Below are 15,553 nucleotides of genomic sequence, written 5' to 3'. Positions count from 1 at the left end.
GGCTTTTACTGCAGGGTCGACGAGGGAGGGGACGCAGCTGTTGGAATAATTTAAATCTCCTCCCCCTCACTGTTAAAAAATAATGACATCATTCCCACAACAAGGATCATGGGAGAAGGTGTGGGGTATGGCGGGGGTGTATGTTTCTTAAAGACGCAGAGCCGCTCGGCAAGGCTGCACTGCGCGCTGGTGATTTACAGAGCAAATCTTTCACGCTGCTTCGTTTCCTTGCGCTGTCGTTGTTTTCAGTGGAATTGCACACGTGTTGTCATACCCGACAAGGTTCTTTGCTTGTGCGTTCACAGGATGTTCATGAGTTCTAAGCTAACCCTGCCATACACTTTTTAGGGGTGATTTGCGGGTGTAAAATGTTCTAATGTGATGTAAGGATTCTGCCTTGCATTTCGGCAATTGCCGACCCTCCAGAAACTTTGCACCTCTTCTTACGAGGTGCAGAGCGCTGTAGGAGCGAGGAATTAAGCGCTGGATAAATGCGCCTCGTGTGAAAGTGTTGTGTTCTCGGGGTCCTTTCAGACCGCAGTGGGAATGTCCGGAGGGAGAGCCCAATCCACGTTTTCCAGAGTGCCTGGACACGTTCTGGATGTCATGATGAAAAGGGCAGGCCATATTTCCTAATGAGACTTGCATATCTGATGCTGGCTGAAGCTTTTCCAAGCAACTCCGTTTCATGTTGAGTGACCTCAGCCGTGAACTCTCTGCTCTGTCTCAGAAACTTTTAGTTTTTTAACCCCGTGCGCCAAAAGGACTTTGCTGCCTTTCCTCTGACATGTCTGTATTTTCGTGCTCCGCAAATGTCATACAGCGCCTGCCGCTCTCTGTACGCGCAGCTGCTAAACGCTCATCGAGAGCGCGTTATCTTAATTGCGGTTGTGCGTACGGAGTAATTTGCATTGCTCTTATTAACCCTCCAGAGGGCGCAGTGCAAATAATTGCCTGGCCGCGATGCAGTTTGAATTTTGCACCTGCAGTTACTTGCAATGCGCCTATACTTCCACCCCCGGCTGTGTGTGCTGGATCAGAGAAAGCGTCAGTAAGAGCTAGCGCAAGCAGCGTATTGCCATGGAAACTGATCCAAACTGGCTGTTCACTAGATGCCTCCCCTCCCTCCTCTTACATCTATAGCGTCACGTTGGCTGATCTCCCCTGTGCTATGCATCTCTACATATAACTGGGACTGAAGAACTCCAGTCAAACAAACCAACAGTGTGTGTGCAGTTATAAGAATCACTCAGAGTGGCCAGACCGCTCTCCCATAGTTTTCTATGGAGGTCAGTTGTTCTGCTATTACTCAATCAGGTGTCCTGGGGTTTGATTAGGAGTGTTACGCAAGCATACCCGGTTTCAGTCCATCTTGGAAATCTGTTTTATTTCCCAATTCCTGCATTTCACCAGCTGACCACCGGTTGTTGAGGTTTTCAAAATGTTTGTTGCTGTGGAAATAAACATTACTCAAGGAGCAATATATATTTTTTATTGAAACTTTGAACAGTGTCATCATTTTAAAATACAAAAATTACAACTATACACATTTAAATACATACAAATAAAACAGATGCCTTTTTAAAATGTACTTCTTTTGTGCAACAGTCAATTTCCCCTTTTTAAAAGTATGATCTACCAGTGCCATATTAAATATAAATTAACAAAGTGGTCTTTCTCTGCTCCACCAGCAGAGAGGGAGGCTGTTATCAGAGGGTAAGAGCCTCTCTTTCTCTGCTCACCAGCACAGAGAAGAGGGAGGCTGTTACGTTAGTATAAGAGCCTCCCTTTCTCTGCTCCACCAGAACAGAGCAGAGGGAGGCTGTTCAGAGAGTATAAGAGCCTCCCTTTCTCTTTCTCTGCTCCACCAGCACAGAGCAGAGGGAGGCTGTTCAGAGAATATAAGAGCCTCCCTTTCTCTTTCTCTGCTCCACCAGCACAGAGCGGAGGGAGGCTTTTATGACAGTATAAGAGCCTCCCTTTCTCTTTCTCTGCTCCACCAGCACAGAGCGGAGGAAGGCTGTTATGACAGTATAAGAGCCTCCCTTTCTCTTTCTCTGCTCCACCAGCACAGAGCGAAGGGAGGCTTTTATGACAGTATAAGAGCCTCCCTTTCTCTGCTCCACCAGCACAGAGCAGAGGGAGGCTGTTAGGTTACTATAAGATTAACTAATGAATCAGCTATGTGTCAAGCATCTTTGGAACAATGTTAAGCACCTCCAGCACTTACAGTGAGTCTAAAACACAGGGTCAAAAGTGAGGCTGCTTAAATCAGCGAGAAGCTTACAAGAATGATGTGAACATGGAGCCGAGGGTAAGAACACGGTACAGCTTCAGCACGATCTTCAGAATCACTGCCATCACTTAACACAGGCAGGCCTGTTACAAAAAACCCGGCCATGCACGGGCTTCACCAGTCATTACAAAAGTGCTCTCAGCTCTCCCGGCACTGGCTGGCCAACGGGATCACAAACACTGTGATGTCATCCCCGGATCCCAGCCTGTCATTGGCTAGCCTCCACCCTTGATCCTTCAGCACTCCGCGTGACCTCATCACAAGATCCTGGGCAGCCAAGGAGTACCTAGGAACGAATGGCAATGTGACACACAGGGGATACGTTTCCCTGTTCATGTACTGTAGCGATTCCATAAATGAGGATCGCCAAATAACCTGGCCGAGCCCCCAGAAGCTCAGCCAGGTTATTTGGCTATCCTCATTTATGGAATTAGGACTCCATGAGCGTGCACGGAGAATTCTATAGTCATTTGAAGCCGGGGGACAGGGGGGAAGGGGTCAGTCCTGTCCTCAGAAACCTGGCACATGTATTTAAAACGTCTTTTTTACAAGAAAATGACTGGCTACAAATCCCAAAAGGAGCCAGAGTTTATTTAGCCTAAAATTAAGCAAGCCAATTTTAGAAAACAAAGTAGCAGACATCTGTGTAAGCCTTTAAACTGATTTGAATCGCGTATTTTCAAACAGTGCTGCAATCTATTTCTCTTTCCCTGTCTCCGAGACTCCCAGCGCACTCTCTCCCAGTCTACAGACTCCAGACCTGAGTTTTAAAGTGAGCTGGACAATTTTCAGGGTCTTTCTTTCTGACTCTAGTAACTTATCTCTGCAAAACTCAGAGACAAGTGAAATTAAAATGAAAAACTGGACTCAACTGGTAAACCAAAAGAGAACGTGCCAGCATCATTAGCTTGCTGACTCACAGTGCCACCTTCTGGTCACTGAGGATAAAACAGACCAAAAAAAAAAAAAAAGTTTGAGTTCATTGGTGAACTCCTGATAGTCAAGTCCACTAATTGTCCCCATTTCTGCTATTTGAAGACAGAAAAGGTTGTATTTTTTAATTGAAATATATATATACACACACACAAACAATTCTGCACATCTCTTTACTATCAAATGTGCAGTTTTGAAAGAAACACAAAGTTATAGTAAACACTGATACATGATAGAAGTCAAAGAGCTTGCAATCTGTGCTACGGTCTCTTTAGAAATTCTAACCAACCTCATGGGGTCACTGGATTCAAACTGTGACAGGAAACTGCTGACTGCGTCCGCCACTTCCCTGTCTGTGGTGACATCCCACAATCCATCACTGCCCAGCACTAGAACATCGTCAGGGCTGTGCTGGTTCTGAGTGACGTCATACACCTGTACCTGCAGGACAGGAAACGAGACAGGGTGCGCTGCAGTGAACCCAAAACCGCTTTTCAAGACCCAAGCCAAACTCACACGAGTTGAAACTGTTCCTCGTTCATTTTGTAGATCCCATTTTCATTTTTTTTTTTATTAATTATCATTTTTAAAAAAACAAAACACAAAAGTTAAAAACTAAGCAACGATGAAGGCCGATAAACATGCCTTACATCGGGGGGGGGGACTGTCATCCTTATATGAGGTCATCATGCATTTGCCTCTTCCATGTGTCCCCATGCATAAATAATGATTTGTTATCCGTCCCCCTATGAGGTCGCCACGCATGAAATTAATAAAATTCCCCTCTCTTCTGTGAAACAGCCAAGGACCAAGATTAACCTTTGACACCACTGTCAAGCCAACTGCTTCTTTTCAACCCTCCGAACCTAAGCAACCAATGTTACCAAGCTGCTGAACCCAGGAGATGAGCACCTGGCCAGCAGGGGGCGCTGGAGTGCAAAGAGGGTTTTCCTCCCTCACCACGAAGGGCCACAAAGGCCAAAGCAATGCCACTGTGGGTCCACCCCTGACTTACCCTGCACTGCGCGTGGCTGCGCTTTCACAAGAGGACATGATCAATGCGAGTGGCAGTGCTTTTACTAGGGGAGACCCAGCAGTGCTACTCTGTTTAACCCCAGCTGCGCTCACCTCTGGACAGCAGGACAGAAAGGGTTTGATGTGGATGTTGGAGTTGTAGACTTTCAGGTCATGATCCCCGAGCCCTCGAGTCACTCCTATTGTTGCCATCACCCTCGCCTGGAAAACATTACTGAGAAACGTTAGGGTCCAAACAGTGTGAAGAAAATGAAAAAAATATTTATTTCACCACAAGCTGGCACCAAACTCTAACTTAAAGCAAAAAGGTTTTAGGATGAGAAGCTGGTAGGTTTTCATAGCGATTGCGCAGGAATAATCGAGAACACCAAAAACACTGTGACTATAAAATCGACAGTTATTTTATATCAAGTTATCTCTAGAGAAAGGGTCTAGCACTCAAGTGTGCTTAATAAAGTTAAAGGAGGGATTTAAAATAAGCTTCCCAAATGTTATTTAAAAAAATGGAAATGAAGATTTACTAACCATCAAACTGTGTAAAATGAAATTACCCGTTTGCCTTCTCCGTAAATAAGTGGGAACTTCAGATCTTCCTCCTCGATGGTCTTATACGCCCTGAAAGAAAGACAAATCCGGCATCAAAACCGACTGACCACCTGCACTCTTCAACAGCCTGATCACTGCACAAGAACGGCATCCGCTTACAGCACGACCAAACCTGCAGACCGCTCTGCAGAGCTCTACGTACAAGCATTACTATTGAAGGGATTGGTTTGGTGGAGCCCTCGTTCCCTGCCCAGTAAACTTTACCAGCCAGTCATTGTGTGATCTCGAAACAGCATCTTCTTCCCCAGCTCCTTGTGCTGGATCCTCCGTGGAAACTCCATGTGTGTGAACTCATTCCCGAGGAGCTCCGGTTTCAAGAAGCCCTGGCAACAAAAACAAGAGAAGAGCTCGGAATAACCTCCCAGCTTTGAGCGGCTCTTCATTGAGTAGCTACCTTTCCTGCATCAATATCTTCAGAAAGGAATTCCTTACTAAATACTGCAGCCGCTGCCTCTCAGTTTCGGGGGTAAACTCACTGGACATTGGGATGACTTCTTGGTTTCGGATGATAATAGCCCTGCAATGAGAAGGAACATTGTAAATGACACAGCTACATGCACTGCACACACCCCTAACCACTGCTGTAAAAACAAGAGCAAAGCTGCTAGAATCGTGAAACGCACATCACTGCACCACTGTCTACCAGACTGGATTAGGCAAACTGCATTTGATATTTTCTGTGGATGACAGTAGCATTTGCGCAGAATATGGTGTTTTTTTTCTTTTTTTTTAATGTTGGTATAATAAAATCCAAATATATCATGCTTTTAAAATGAATTGTTGGATTTTGTAAGATCTGGTTCACAAAACCAGCAGACCGGCACTGCATCATGTTAACAGCAATACAACGTCACTGTGCTTTGTCAGCGGCATGCTTCTATTTTTAATTCCATAAAGAGGATGTTTCTGTAAGACGTTACCATGTGATACATCACGAACAGTATGTTGCATGCGTTTGTATATGCGGTATATTACAGGAACCCTTAGAGCTGAGAATGACCTACATGCAAAGACACATGACACTAGTTTGTGAACCTGGATTCCAGTTAAACACACTGTTGAGCTTCACCTGCTGTCTCCTGCATTCGCTACATACAGCTTCCCCATCATATAAAGCACAGCCAGGGCGCAGCAGCCCCCTGTGATACTGTAAGCGCTCCTTTCCCTTTCGATCTGCTTATCCTTCAATGACAAGAGAAAAACAGGAAGCACTTAGAACACTCTTTCACAATCCACAGGGTCTTGTGATCTGCCCACTTCCCCTTCTAAAGGTTTCCTAACAGAAGGCCGCGAAGCAAAAAAAGGCAGAGGCTTTATTGCCATTAAGGCTTTTTCGCTAGCGATTCAAATCAAGCTTGGTGGCCATCCGCATTACAATATAGAGTGCCCAATGATGTCCTCCCTCATCAGCTGCAGGGAGCGTCCCCTGATCCCAAGACCAAGCCAATAGCCTCTTTACACCCAGAAACACAAGAGTGGATGCAGCGAGCTACCAGGCCTGCAGAGGTCTCCTCCTAGTTTAACATTTGTATCCGTTTTTTCGTTAAGTATATGGAAAACTACAAAGCGTTGTGTAATTCAATATGGTAAGGTAACATTATTCAGCAGGTTTCATTTGACTTTATGAAGCTCCTTCTGTAGGGTGATTCAAAACCTATGGCCAGAGCTGTAGGTGCAATCTTAGTCCAATGGTCAGACAGCATGATTTGGACCTGGAAACAGATATTTAAGGTCACTGAGTTTTTGGCCACGATGAAAATGTTTCGCCCCTAAGAGTGATTACAGATTCCTGAATAATCATTACCATCTGTTTGAAAGCGTTCTCTATTGCACCGATGATCAGGCTCTCCAGCGACACTGCTTTCTCCTGGTGAAACCGTTCCACCGGCTGGGCGCCGCTCCCCTCCTCCTGGGATGATGTGTTCCTGGGCTCTGAAGACAGGGGTCTGGCTTCCTCCCCCAGGATGATCGAAGGGGCCACGGTGGGGTTGAGGAGCAGCTCCACAATCTCCAGCAGCTCATTGCAAATGTGGAGATGCAGAAACTTGGAGGCCATAATCGCAGCCCCTGTACCAGCGTGGCCATCGAACAAACCCCAGAAATTAAACCAGACCCCATTCGCCTCCTGAAACAAAGCCAGACAGTCAGTCAGTTTCCCAACAATTCCAGTCTTGCAACTGCTGCTATTGAATTCAAACTGCACTATGAGGGCTGAAACAACAGGGAAAACACTATCACAATGGTGCAGCGCTACCTTCAGCTTAAAACAATTGCAGATAACAAAGCAACACCATAATCCTACCCACCATGCACTTCTGTTAGCTGTGTAGGTCTGAAACGTGCATTTGTTAAAGAAACCCAGATATATGGTAGTGCACCGACTTCAGTGCAAGACAGTCTGGAAGTATCTAACACACACACACACAAAGGCCCAATTGTTGCACAGCTATAGCCAAAAGGTTTGCATTTTAAGATTCCCACATTGTGTAGCATGATGCAAAACTTTTGGCCACAGCTGTATGTTTCATCACACATCACCTACATCCTCCCTGGCTTGGAGTGCGCCACTGCGCTCCCTGGGAGCCCCCTTCTCCACACACACCACCCTGCAGCAGGCTTGGTCTTCATTCAAGGGGCTCTTTCCAGCGTTGATTACTCTGAAAACACACAAGCAGGAGAGCCCGTGACGAGAGAGACAAGGCTGCCCTGAAACCACAAGACTACTGTTGCTGTTAACAGCACATCCGAGCCTGTGCGTTTCACTGGTCACCTAGAACTACTGTACAGTGGCGTGTGTGTGTCTGTGTGTTGGCATAAAAGCTGGCGAGGCAATTAATCTGATCAGCTGCTGAACCGTATTTGTTCTTTTGCAACCAAAAAGAATGATGCATTGTATATTTTGTTGTTGTTGTTGTGTGGGGTTGAAATGCACTTGAATATACAACAAACAGCTAATGACGTCTGAATTGCACTGCTGGAGTATATAAGCAATAGCATATATAAGAAATACATCATTAGTAAGAAATTCCACCAGGAACACATGCAGTATTCCTTGCATCCACTGGGATGCAGGGGGGGGGGGGGGGGGGGGGGGGCAGGTTAGTAGTTACAGCTGTGCTTAGACATTATCTAAGAGCTCCACTGAGGACACAGCGGTGCTAGGGATGCAGTGACTGAGGCAGAAGCTCATGTATTATTGGAATATAAACATGAACACATTGCTGAGATTTCACTGCTGTGCCAAGTTACAAAGTGAATCGTTATTTTTTATGTCTGCCTGCAAAACGTAGCTATTGTTTTTCCCTTTTAATATTAAACCAGGGAACAATCATTTGATTGTCCTCCAACATGTGTCCAGATCTATCAATAACCTCCCAGATAAAAAGCCACAATAACTGTAGTGCGTTGGGAGTCTTTGGTGATCATCTGTACAGTACCTGCTTTGTTTTGGGAAGAATTTAACATCGGTGCTGGAAATAGAGAGCTCATGAAATTAACAGGAACAGGTACCCGAGTTTCAACTATAGATCCACCCAGACTGTGCAGGGTGGTATAGAGTGCACCGCGGGGTGGACAGAAAAGGTAAGAGTGAGGTAAGATGAGGTAAGAGTCGCAGAACTCTGCCCCTAGTAGATGGAATACATGCACCAGGGGTAGACTGGCTCCAGTGGGACCGGGTAACGCAGGAGTAAGATAGCCCTCCACTCCTGATCGTTGTTCCAACCCTGTTCTAAATTATTTAGTTAAACCCGTTAACCCCCCCCAACCAGACCCTGAAGCAGCGAGATGGTCCTCCGGGACTGTGATTGGACAGCCCTGGGCTAAGGGGTACAAAGTGATTCTGAACAACAACAATAACACTTTAGTCACGTCAGATCAGTACCAAAATGACAGAAGAGGAACCAAGGCGTTACGATTCCTCTTTCCAACCCCGCCCCCTGTAGTTATAGGAATCTCGGTCTGAGACACTCCTGTTCAGAAGAATTACAGACTTGAGCTGGACTGCAGAAGCACGTACTCTCTGCATCAGCTAGTGAGAATAACAGACCTGCTTCACAGTTCCAGCACCGCTGCTTATAAACAGCAAGATAGCGGTCTCTAGAGGACAAAGGGCAGTCCTGCAGATGTGAGTTTGAGCTCCCCGACACCAGTAGGGGTCACTGTAGAGTGATGAGAACTGCCTTTTTCTCCCTAACCCGCCGGAGACAAAATCTTTCTAAAGAATTCAGGGAGCTGAGATCCAGAACAGAACTGTCCTAGTTCATACAAAACAAATTATAACACTAAGAAAGCTAGCTGCTTTTTAAAATGACAGTATATTTATCTTCCAAAGTGCAGGAGATTTTTTAAAACATAGTATTGAAGTCTTTTCATTCCACAGGACTTTAGAGTAAATTATTTTTATGAACGGATTCGAATTTGAAAAGCATGAATTACTGACCAGTTCACTAATATGGTTTCTTTCAGTCTCTCAATACAAACAGCACTGTGTAACTTTTCACATCTTGACCGCGGCTGCTTGTCGTCGTGGTAACAGTCTCTGCAGTTCCTGTTCTGGTGACTTCCTGCTAACAGTGTTTCGGTAAATTGCTATCACTGGATCAGCACAGTTTTGTCAGAGACACTTTAAAAACCTCAAGTGCTTGATAAGCACTCCCTCTGCACACCATGCAAACCTGCACACCCCTGACTGTGTGACTCCCGCTGCACACCATGCAAACCTGCACTGCCCTGACTGTGTGACTCCCTCTGCACACCATGCAAACCTGCATGACTGTGTGACTCCCTCTGCACACCATGCAAACCTGCACTGCCCTGACTGTGTGACTCCCTCTGCACACCATGCAAACCTGCACTGCCCTGACTGTGTGACTCCCTCTGCACACCATGATTAAAACCAGCTACACACCAAAATTAAAACCAACTTTTTACAAATTGTACTGAAGTATAAGCATGGACATTTCAGGGCTTGAAACTCACACCAGCGAGACAGAACAGGATTTGGAAGTTGCCTGCAGGTTTACCCTGTCCCGTTCCAAAGTGTTCTGGAATTATGGGGCCAGGTGGAAACCCCAAGAGCCAGTCACAAGATGGCAATCTGGCTGGAGAGATTAAACCTGCCACTGAATCCTCTCCCCAAGGGCACCAGCATGTTGTAAAAGCGACCAACTGCTTCCAATCTTGCAAACTAAAACAATACATGAAAACAGTCTGTGAAAGCAAGTCAGGTGTCGAATGGTTTTTTATACAGTTAGCTTAACGTTAAATATGGTTTAAGTGTGTTATAAGAAGGTCTATGTTCTGTATCTGTACTAGGGCCATGTTTTCTTGGTTGCTTGCCATAAATAGCCAGGTTTAGGTTGAGAACAACTCTTCGGTTTTGTTTTTTTGCACCTGCATTCCTGGTGTGTGCTTGCTAGCTGTGGTTAAAGATGTGTTTAACACTCTGAGCGCTATTTTCCACACCTGGAACGACAGGGCATTAGACTCAACAAACAGAGCACCTCTTCCTTAAAAGCTGACATGAACATCCTGTCTCACTGCTTTCATTAGCTTGTAATTATATATATATATATCATATTATATATATATATATTTTTTTTTTTTACAGAAGTCTTCTTCAAATGTAAAAGCCTCATTCGACATTCTAGACGACTCTGAAACTGAAGAAGTCTGTTTGAAGAAACTGAAACCCTTGTGACTGTGTTGATTATATTCCGGACACGCCTCTCTGTGGAAAGTCAGAGTGATACCTGTGTTGCTGGAGTTTCTAACAGTTGAGTAAGAGGGGAGGCTGTGTTTACCTCTGTGTTTAAATGTGTACCTTTTCTATTTCACAGTCTTCATCGTTTCCTAACTGTATTTCAGCCTCAGGTGAAACCATTTACATGGGATCAGGTGTGGCTCTATTACCTGTTACACAGGAAGTTAGCGCTGTGGCTGAACAATTAGACATGTTAAAAAAATATCAGATAGATACAATAAGATAATAAGACACATGCTTAGAGATAAACCGAAAAGCAAAAATACATTTATATTATACAGAAAAGAATACCCTAATAACAAATAGTAAATACTAATTACCAAGTCGATTTCAATAATAATTGCGCAACTGTGCCTGTACAAAACAGTATTTCCAAGAAGCTTGGCCAACTTACTCGGAGTATCCTGAATTCCACAGCAGTTTCCGATCTGCCCCGGAGGTTAAAACAGGTCTCCTGGTGTGATCAGCGGAGTACTGCAAATCTTCAGGTGTAAGCTCCAAAAACTCGGGTCGGGAGTACGGAAACCTCGGGGGCAACGCTTCTCCTTCGTGCCCGTGAGCGGAGCCAGAGCCGCGGTGATGGCTGTTCGCCCGGACCCCTCCGACGAAACTCGACATTGCGTTTTTAACTTTGCTGATCATCCCGTGTCTGCAGCCGGCAAGCAGGTACTGTACGTTAACTCAAACCAACACTTTCACATTTACAACAGAGGTCAGGCAGAGCTCTTGCAACTGAGGAAGCGCGGTCTGCCTCTGCAAATACTGATCTCATCTGACGAGTGCCACAGTGTGTCTCTCTGTCTCTCTCTCTCTCTCTCTCTCTCTCTCTCTCTCTCTCTCTCTCTCTCTCTCTCTCTCTCAAAGCGACGCACTTCAAAGCAACGGGTACAGTTTTTACAAATGCCACAGACAGTGCCATTCTAAATCGGGGACTATTTTAAGCTCTAAACGGTTTATGGATATTTTCAGACATTATAAAGTCTTCATCCAGTGTTAACAGCCGGTGTAACATACATTTTTGCTACTTCGTCGAAATTTGCTACCAGTAGTAAAATCTGACACGTATAAGCGTAAAATCTTGCTACCTGGTCAAAATCTGCTACCTGTACCAAAATTTCAAAAAATATAACAAAAAAACAAAAAACAAAAAACAAAAATGTAATATAATTAACATAACTTATTTTCAAACTAATATCAACAACACGTGGAATGCAAAGTAAGTTTACAGAACACGTATTTCATATCAAAAGACAGGTATTTGTTTTTGAAGGGCATCTCCGGTCTGCAAGGGAAAAATAATAATAATAATAATAATAATCTGCCATGGGCAGTGCAAGCAGAAAATAGTCTGGGCATGCGCACTACGCACAGCAGAAACATTTGACAGCATTAATTGACGTGTCCCCCGCGGTTTTTACACAGAGCCAACTCGTTGTGTTTCACACACCATTGTCAATGTGTTTGAGACGTCATTGACTACCTAGCCAATGCTGTAACTGTCTGCTATTCCATTCAAACCTTCGTGAGCCTATTCATATATGTTCCTTTACTCCCCTGCATTGTGTGTATATACACAGTATATAGGGAAGTTATATATAAAGAAGCATTTCAGATGGTTTTCTCTACACTGTCCTCCGCTAGCACGGAGACTGTTTCTGTGCTGGGTGCATCAGTAACGATTTTTTGCAAGTTCAGTATGATAAGCAGAACTCTATTTATAACAAGCGCTTGTTTAAAAGCTCGCCGCTGCCATCTAGCTTTTGGTTTATGTATTACAGAAAGTTGCTTATCTATTAAACGTAGATTTGACAACGAGTCTATAGAACAAAGTGCGTCCTGTCTCGGGTTGGGGTGAGACTGCTGTTGGACAACAGCTTCACCCATTCCAGGTTTTAACACTGATGCTCGATTTGCCCGGAGTCCTGCCTGACTATAGGTAACAGCTATTTTGTCTAAAGGCTCATAGTAAAACCAGGAATGGAGCAAACTGGTATGCGATGGGGCCTTACCTCCAGCTCTGTATGTTAATGAGAGGCTTCGGTTCCTTTTATGTTTGGTTACGCTTACTCACAGCATAAAGTGTTTATGTGTGTGTGTTTGTGTAAGACATATGACTTGGATAACACGTACAATTAAGACAGACAGTCTACCAGTGACTGTTAGTGTGTCGGTAAATAGCCACGTCTGTTTCCAAAGCGCGTTATTATTAGTCTATTCTGTCTTTGTCAGGATCTGCCAGGATTGTTTCGAGAAAGCAGTCCGGCTGTTTTTATATTCAGTCTGCGTTGTCAATCGTGTTTTGTGTGTGTGTGTGGTTTTTTTTTTTTTTTTTTTTTTAACGTAGCGTTATTGCTTGCGGGATTATTAATATGTATGGCTGGTTATTGCTTTGCGAGCTTCTCTTTCAGTTCGGCATGAATTATTCATCCATTAGAATCCGCGCATAAACAAGAGGAACTCCCGACTTGCGCCAGACAACAGGTATCAATTTAACATGAAGCGGAAATGAGAGCCTGGGGTCTCTCCTGTCTCCTTGGTGTTCGCGTGATGAAACTGAAGTGAAAGCTTTATTGAAGACCACAATGTCTTGTGTCACAAGCTCTGCTCTGGGGGTCTCCGATGAAAGACCCTGCTGTTGGTCAAACTACGAAGGTTCTGTAGAATAAAGCCTGGCTAAGCGCTGCTGTAAACACCACGGCTACTCTCCAACGGGCCCTCTCTCAAGTATGCAGAGGCAACTGTACTGTAGGTTTGCTACCACTAGATGGTGCCAAAGTACAAGGAGAATGATTACAACAAGCAGTTTTTTTTTTCCTGGTTTCAGCACCTGACCTTCCTATATTTAAAATAAGTAATTATTATACATTTTGATTGATATAGAACACAACCCCAAGCACTCTGCTGGAAAAAAAACACACGGCATGACACCTTATAAAAGTTTCCCATAATAAAAGCACAGCAGAGTGTATTGAAGCGCAGTGACAGCATTGGTACACGTTGTAAACCCCAGTGAGGTGTGGTAAAGCATGCATAAAAACATAGCAAACCATGGTAAACTATGGTAAATGTGTAATATAACCAAAGGAAAAGCATAGGGGGAACTGAAAAATGACAGATCGGCAGTTCCAGTGTTGCCAGTGATTTGACAGGGTAGGACAGCTTAGGGTTACAGTGCCATTAAAACATTCTGTAGGGTTTCTCAAGCACTTAATATGCAAACAGATGTCTGTGTATGAGCTAACAACAAATAGGGAAAGAAAAACCTATGAAAGCAACATCGCTCAAAAACTGTAATTAGAATTAATTACACACAGGTGTGACTTGCATTTATTTATTTATTTTTTTGATGCTAATTCTCTGGACAGTAAGCTGTGGTAGACTATACGATTAGCTTCAATATCAAGGTATTATCTGCTTCCTGTAGTTGTCGGTCCTGCAGAGACTATTTCTGATATTTTACATTTTAGCGCGCCCTGTTATTATCATTTTTCTCACCAGGTTTAGAATGTCCAATTACATTCTCTCCCTACATCAACAGCTCAGGACAACCGAAAGTCAATGGGTGGTCTCCGAGCCCAAAACAATTGCCTTTTCACCACCGCCCCCTGGAGGATAAAGGCCAGCCCTGCAGGTGTCTGCTGGAGCTCAACAGGCGCCTGGCCAGCAGGGTGCGCTGCAGCAAAATGAGGAGAAACAGCCCCTTTGTCCTTTATCTAATAGATGGGTCTCACAGTGATAGCTAAGGAACACAAATACAAAAGAGTCTGCAAGACGGGAATTTTGCCAAGAAATTAAGTTGTTTCACCTTTGAACCACAGTATGGTTAGTCCTAAGCCCAAGAGACGGAAATAGTTATAATGAGACTGCTAAGAAATATTGATCAATACAGCTCTGTGAAAGGGTCCACAACTATGCTATTAAAGAACAAAGTGCAGTCGACCACATTATAACACCTCTGACTGGCAACATCTAAAACAGGTTGTTCGTGTGTGAGAAAAAGGCGTCCAATTTAGCAGGAGAGATCAGACAGCACTCCTGAGACTGTAGGAACTGTTACCACTAGAGTGGCACGCACTGAAACACCACATTGATGAGCTCCTTCACAGAGTACACCACCTGGCTCCGGGGTTGACAGGCTGAAACTAAGAAAGGACGAAACACACAGCGCCATGTATAGAAACTAGAAAGAAGAATGTCATCGCCACACGAGGGCTGTATCTTACTCACACTGCGGTCAAAGAAAGTCTTTTGGAGGGCTAATAGCGCGACTTGGATAGGCAAATCAGTTGTAGGATTGCACACCCCTGATCTTCCGTTAGCGATGCGGGTGGCTGCACAGTAGGACTCGCACTGCGTTTTTCAATCCGTTAAATTCCTGCCTTCTGCGTCGAGGTGGAATACCAGAAAGCCATGTTTCATACCTCCCCTGGCTCTCGCTTCACAGCCGAAAGAAATTTAACGAAGCGATCTCCCGCAGCTCGGTTACAGCCGCCCCGTGGTGTGCTAATTAAATCTAATTGAAGCCTATTTAAAGGTAGCATTGGTTGAACTTTTATCAGCTTTGTTTTGGTTTGTTTTTCAGATGCAGACAGAAAGATTTTAACGAGCAACCGGCCCTCCATCATATCATATCTATTCACTACCAAACGGATGGATTACTTGAATAGGTCCAGTTCAGTAATACGACCGCCCCTTTAATAAGGCCACCCATGACTGCCCCAATGAGCTTCACTGTGTGGGAGCGAAACCAAGCGCTCATCTGCGGTCTTTGTCAGTCATTCAAATGGCATTTCAAGCTTGAATCTCTGCATGTGCCTTTAGTAGTTCCACGTCTTTCATGCATTCACAAATCTCTCCAAAATATATTTCCAGTACTGTACTTTTCCTAAGCAGACGAATGCATTGTAACAAACAAATGG

At 44.5% G+C, this 15,553-nt stretch overlaps 1 protein-coding gene across 1 annotated transcript; it reads right to left on the bottom strand.

Moving 5' to 3' along the window:
- Positions 1–1,870: 1,870 nt before the first annotated feature.
- Positions 1,871–11,428, bottom strand: LOC121300286 (protein phosphatase 1H-like). The gene is made up of 10 exons (XM_041228791.1): positions 11,029–11,428; positions 7,413–7,527; positions 6,675–6,995; positions 5,940–6,052; positions 5,303–5,387; positions 5,075–5,193; positions 4,816–4,879; positions 4,358–4,465; positions 3,519–3,670; positions 1,871–2,582 (listed from the first exon to the last, which is right to left on the bottom strand). Exons 1-10 carry the CDS (start codon positions 11,274–11,276, stop codon positions 2,435–2,437), a joined length of 1,473 nt encoding a protein of 490 aa, XP_041084725.1. The 5' UTR covers positions 11,277–11,428; the 3' UTR covers positions 1,871–2,434.
- Between the last annotated feature and the right edge of the window lie 4,125 nt (positions 11,429–15,553).

Source organism: Polyodon spathula, chromosome 25 (genome assembly GCF_017654505.1).
Source record: "Polyodon spathula isolate WHYD16114869_AA chromosome 25, ASM1765450v1, whole genome shotgun sequence".
Classification (NCBI taxonomy): domain Eukaryota; kingdom Metazoa; phylum Chordata; class Actinopteri; order Acipenseriformes; family Polyodontidae; genus Polyodon; species Polyodon spathula.
The sequence above is the reverse complement of the archived record's forward strand: the minus strand, read 5'-3'. Positions and strand labels throughout refer to the sequence as shown.

Excerpts from the sequence above, each read along its gene's own strand:
- LOC121300286 (XM_041228791.1), bottom strand. The coding sequence starts at position 11,276 with ATGATCAGCAAAGTTAAAAACGCAATGTCGAGTTTCGTCGGAGGGGTC. Across the intron at positions 6,996-7,412 it reads CACTCCAAGCCAGGGAGGAT|GAGGCGAATGGGGTCTGGTT; the intron begins GTAGGTGATGTG and ends GCTTTGTTTCAG. Across the intron at positions 2,583-3,518 it reads GAATCCAGTGACCCCATGAG|GTACTCCTTGGCTGCCCAGG; the intron begins GTTGGTTAGAAT and ends ATTCGTTCCTAG.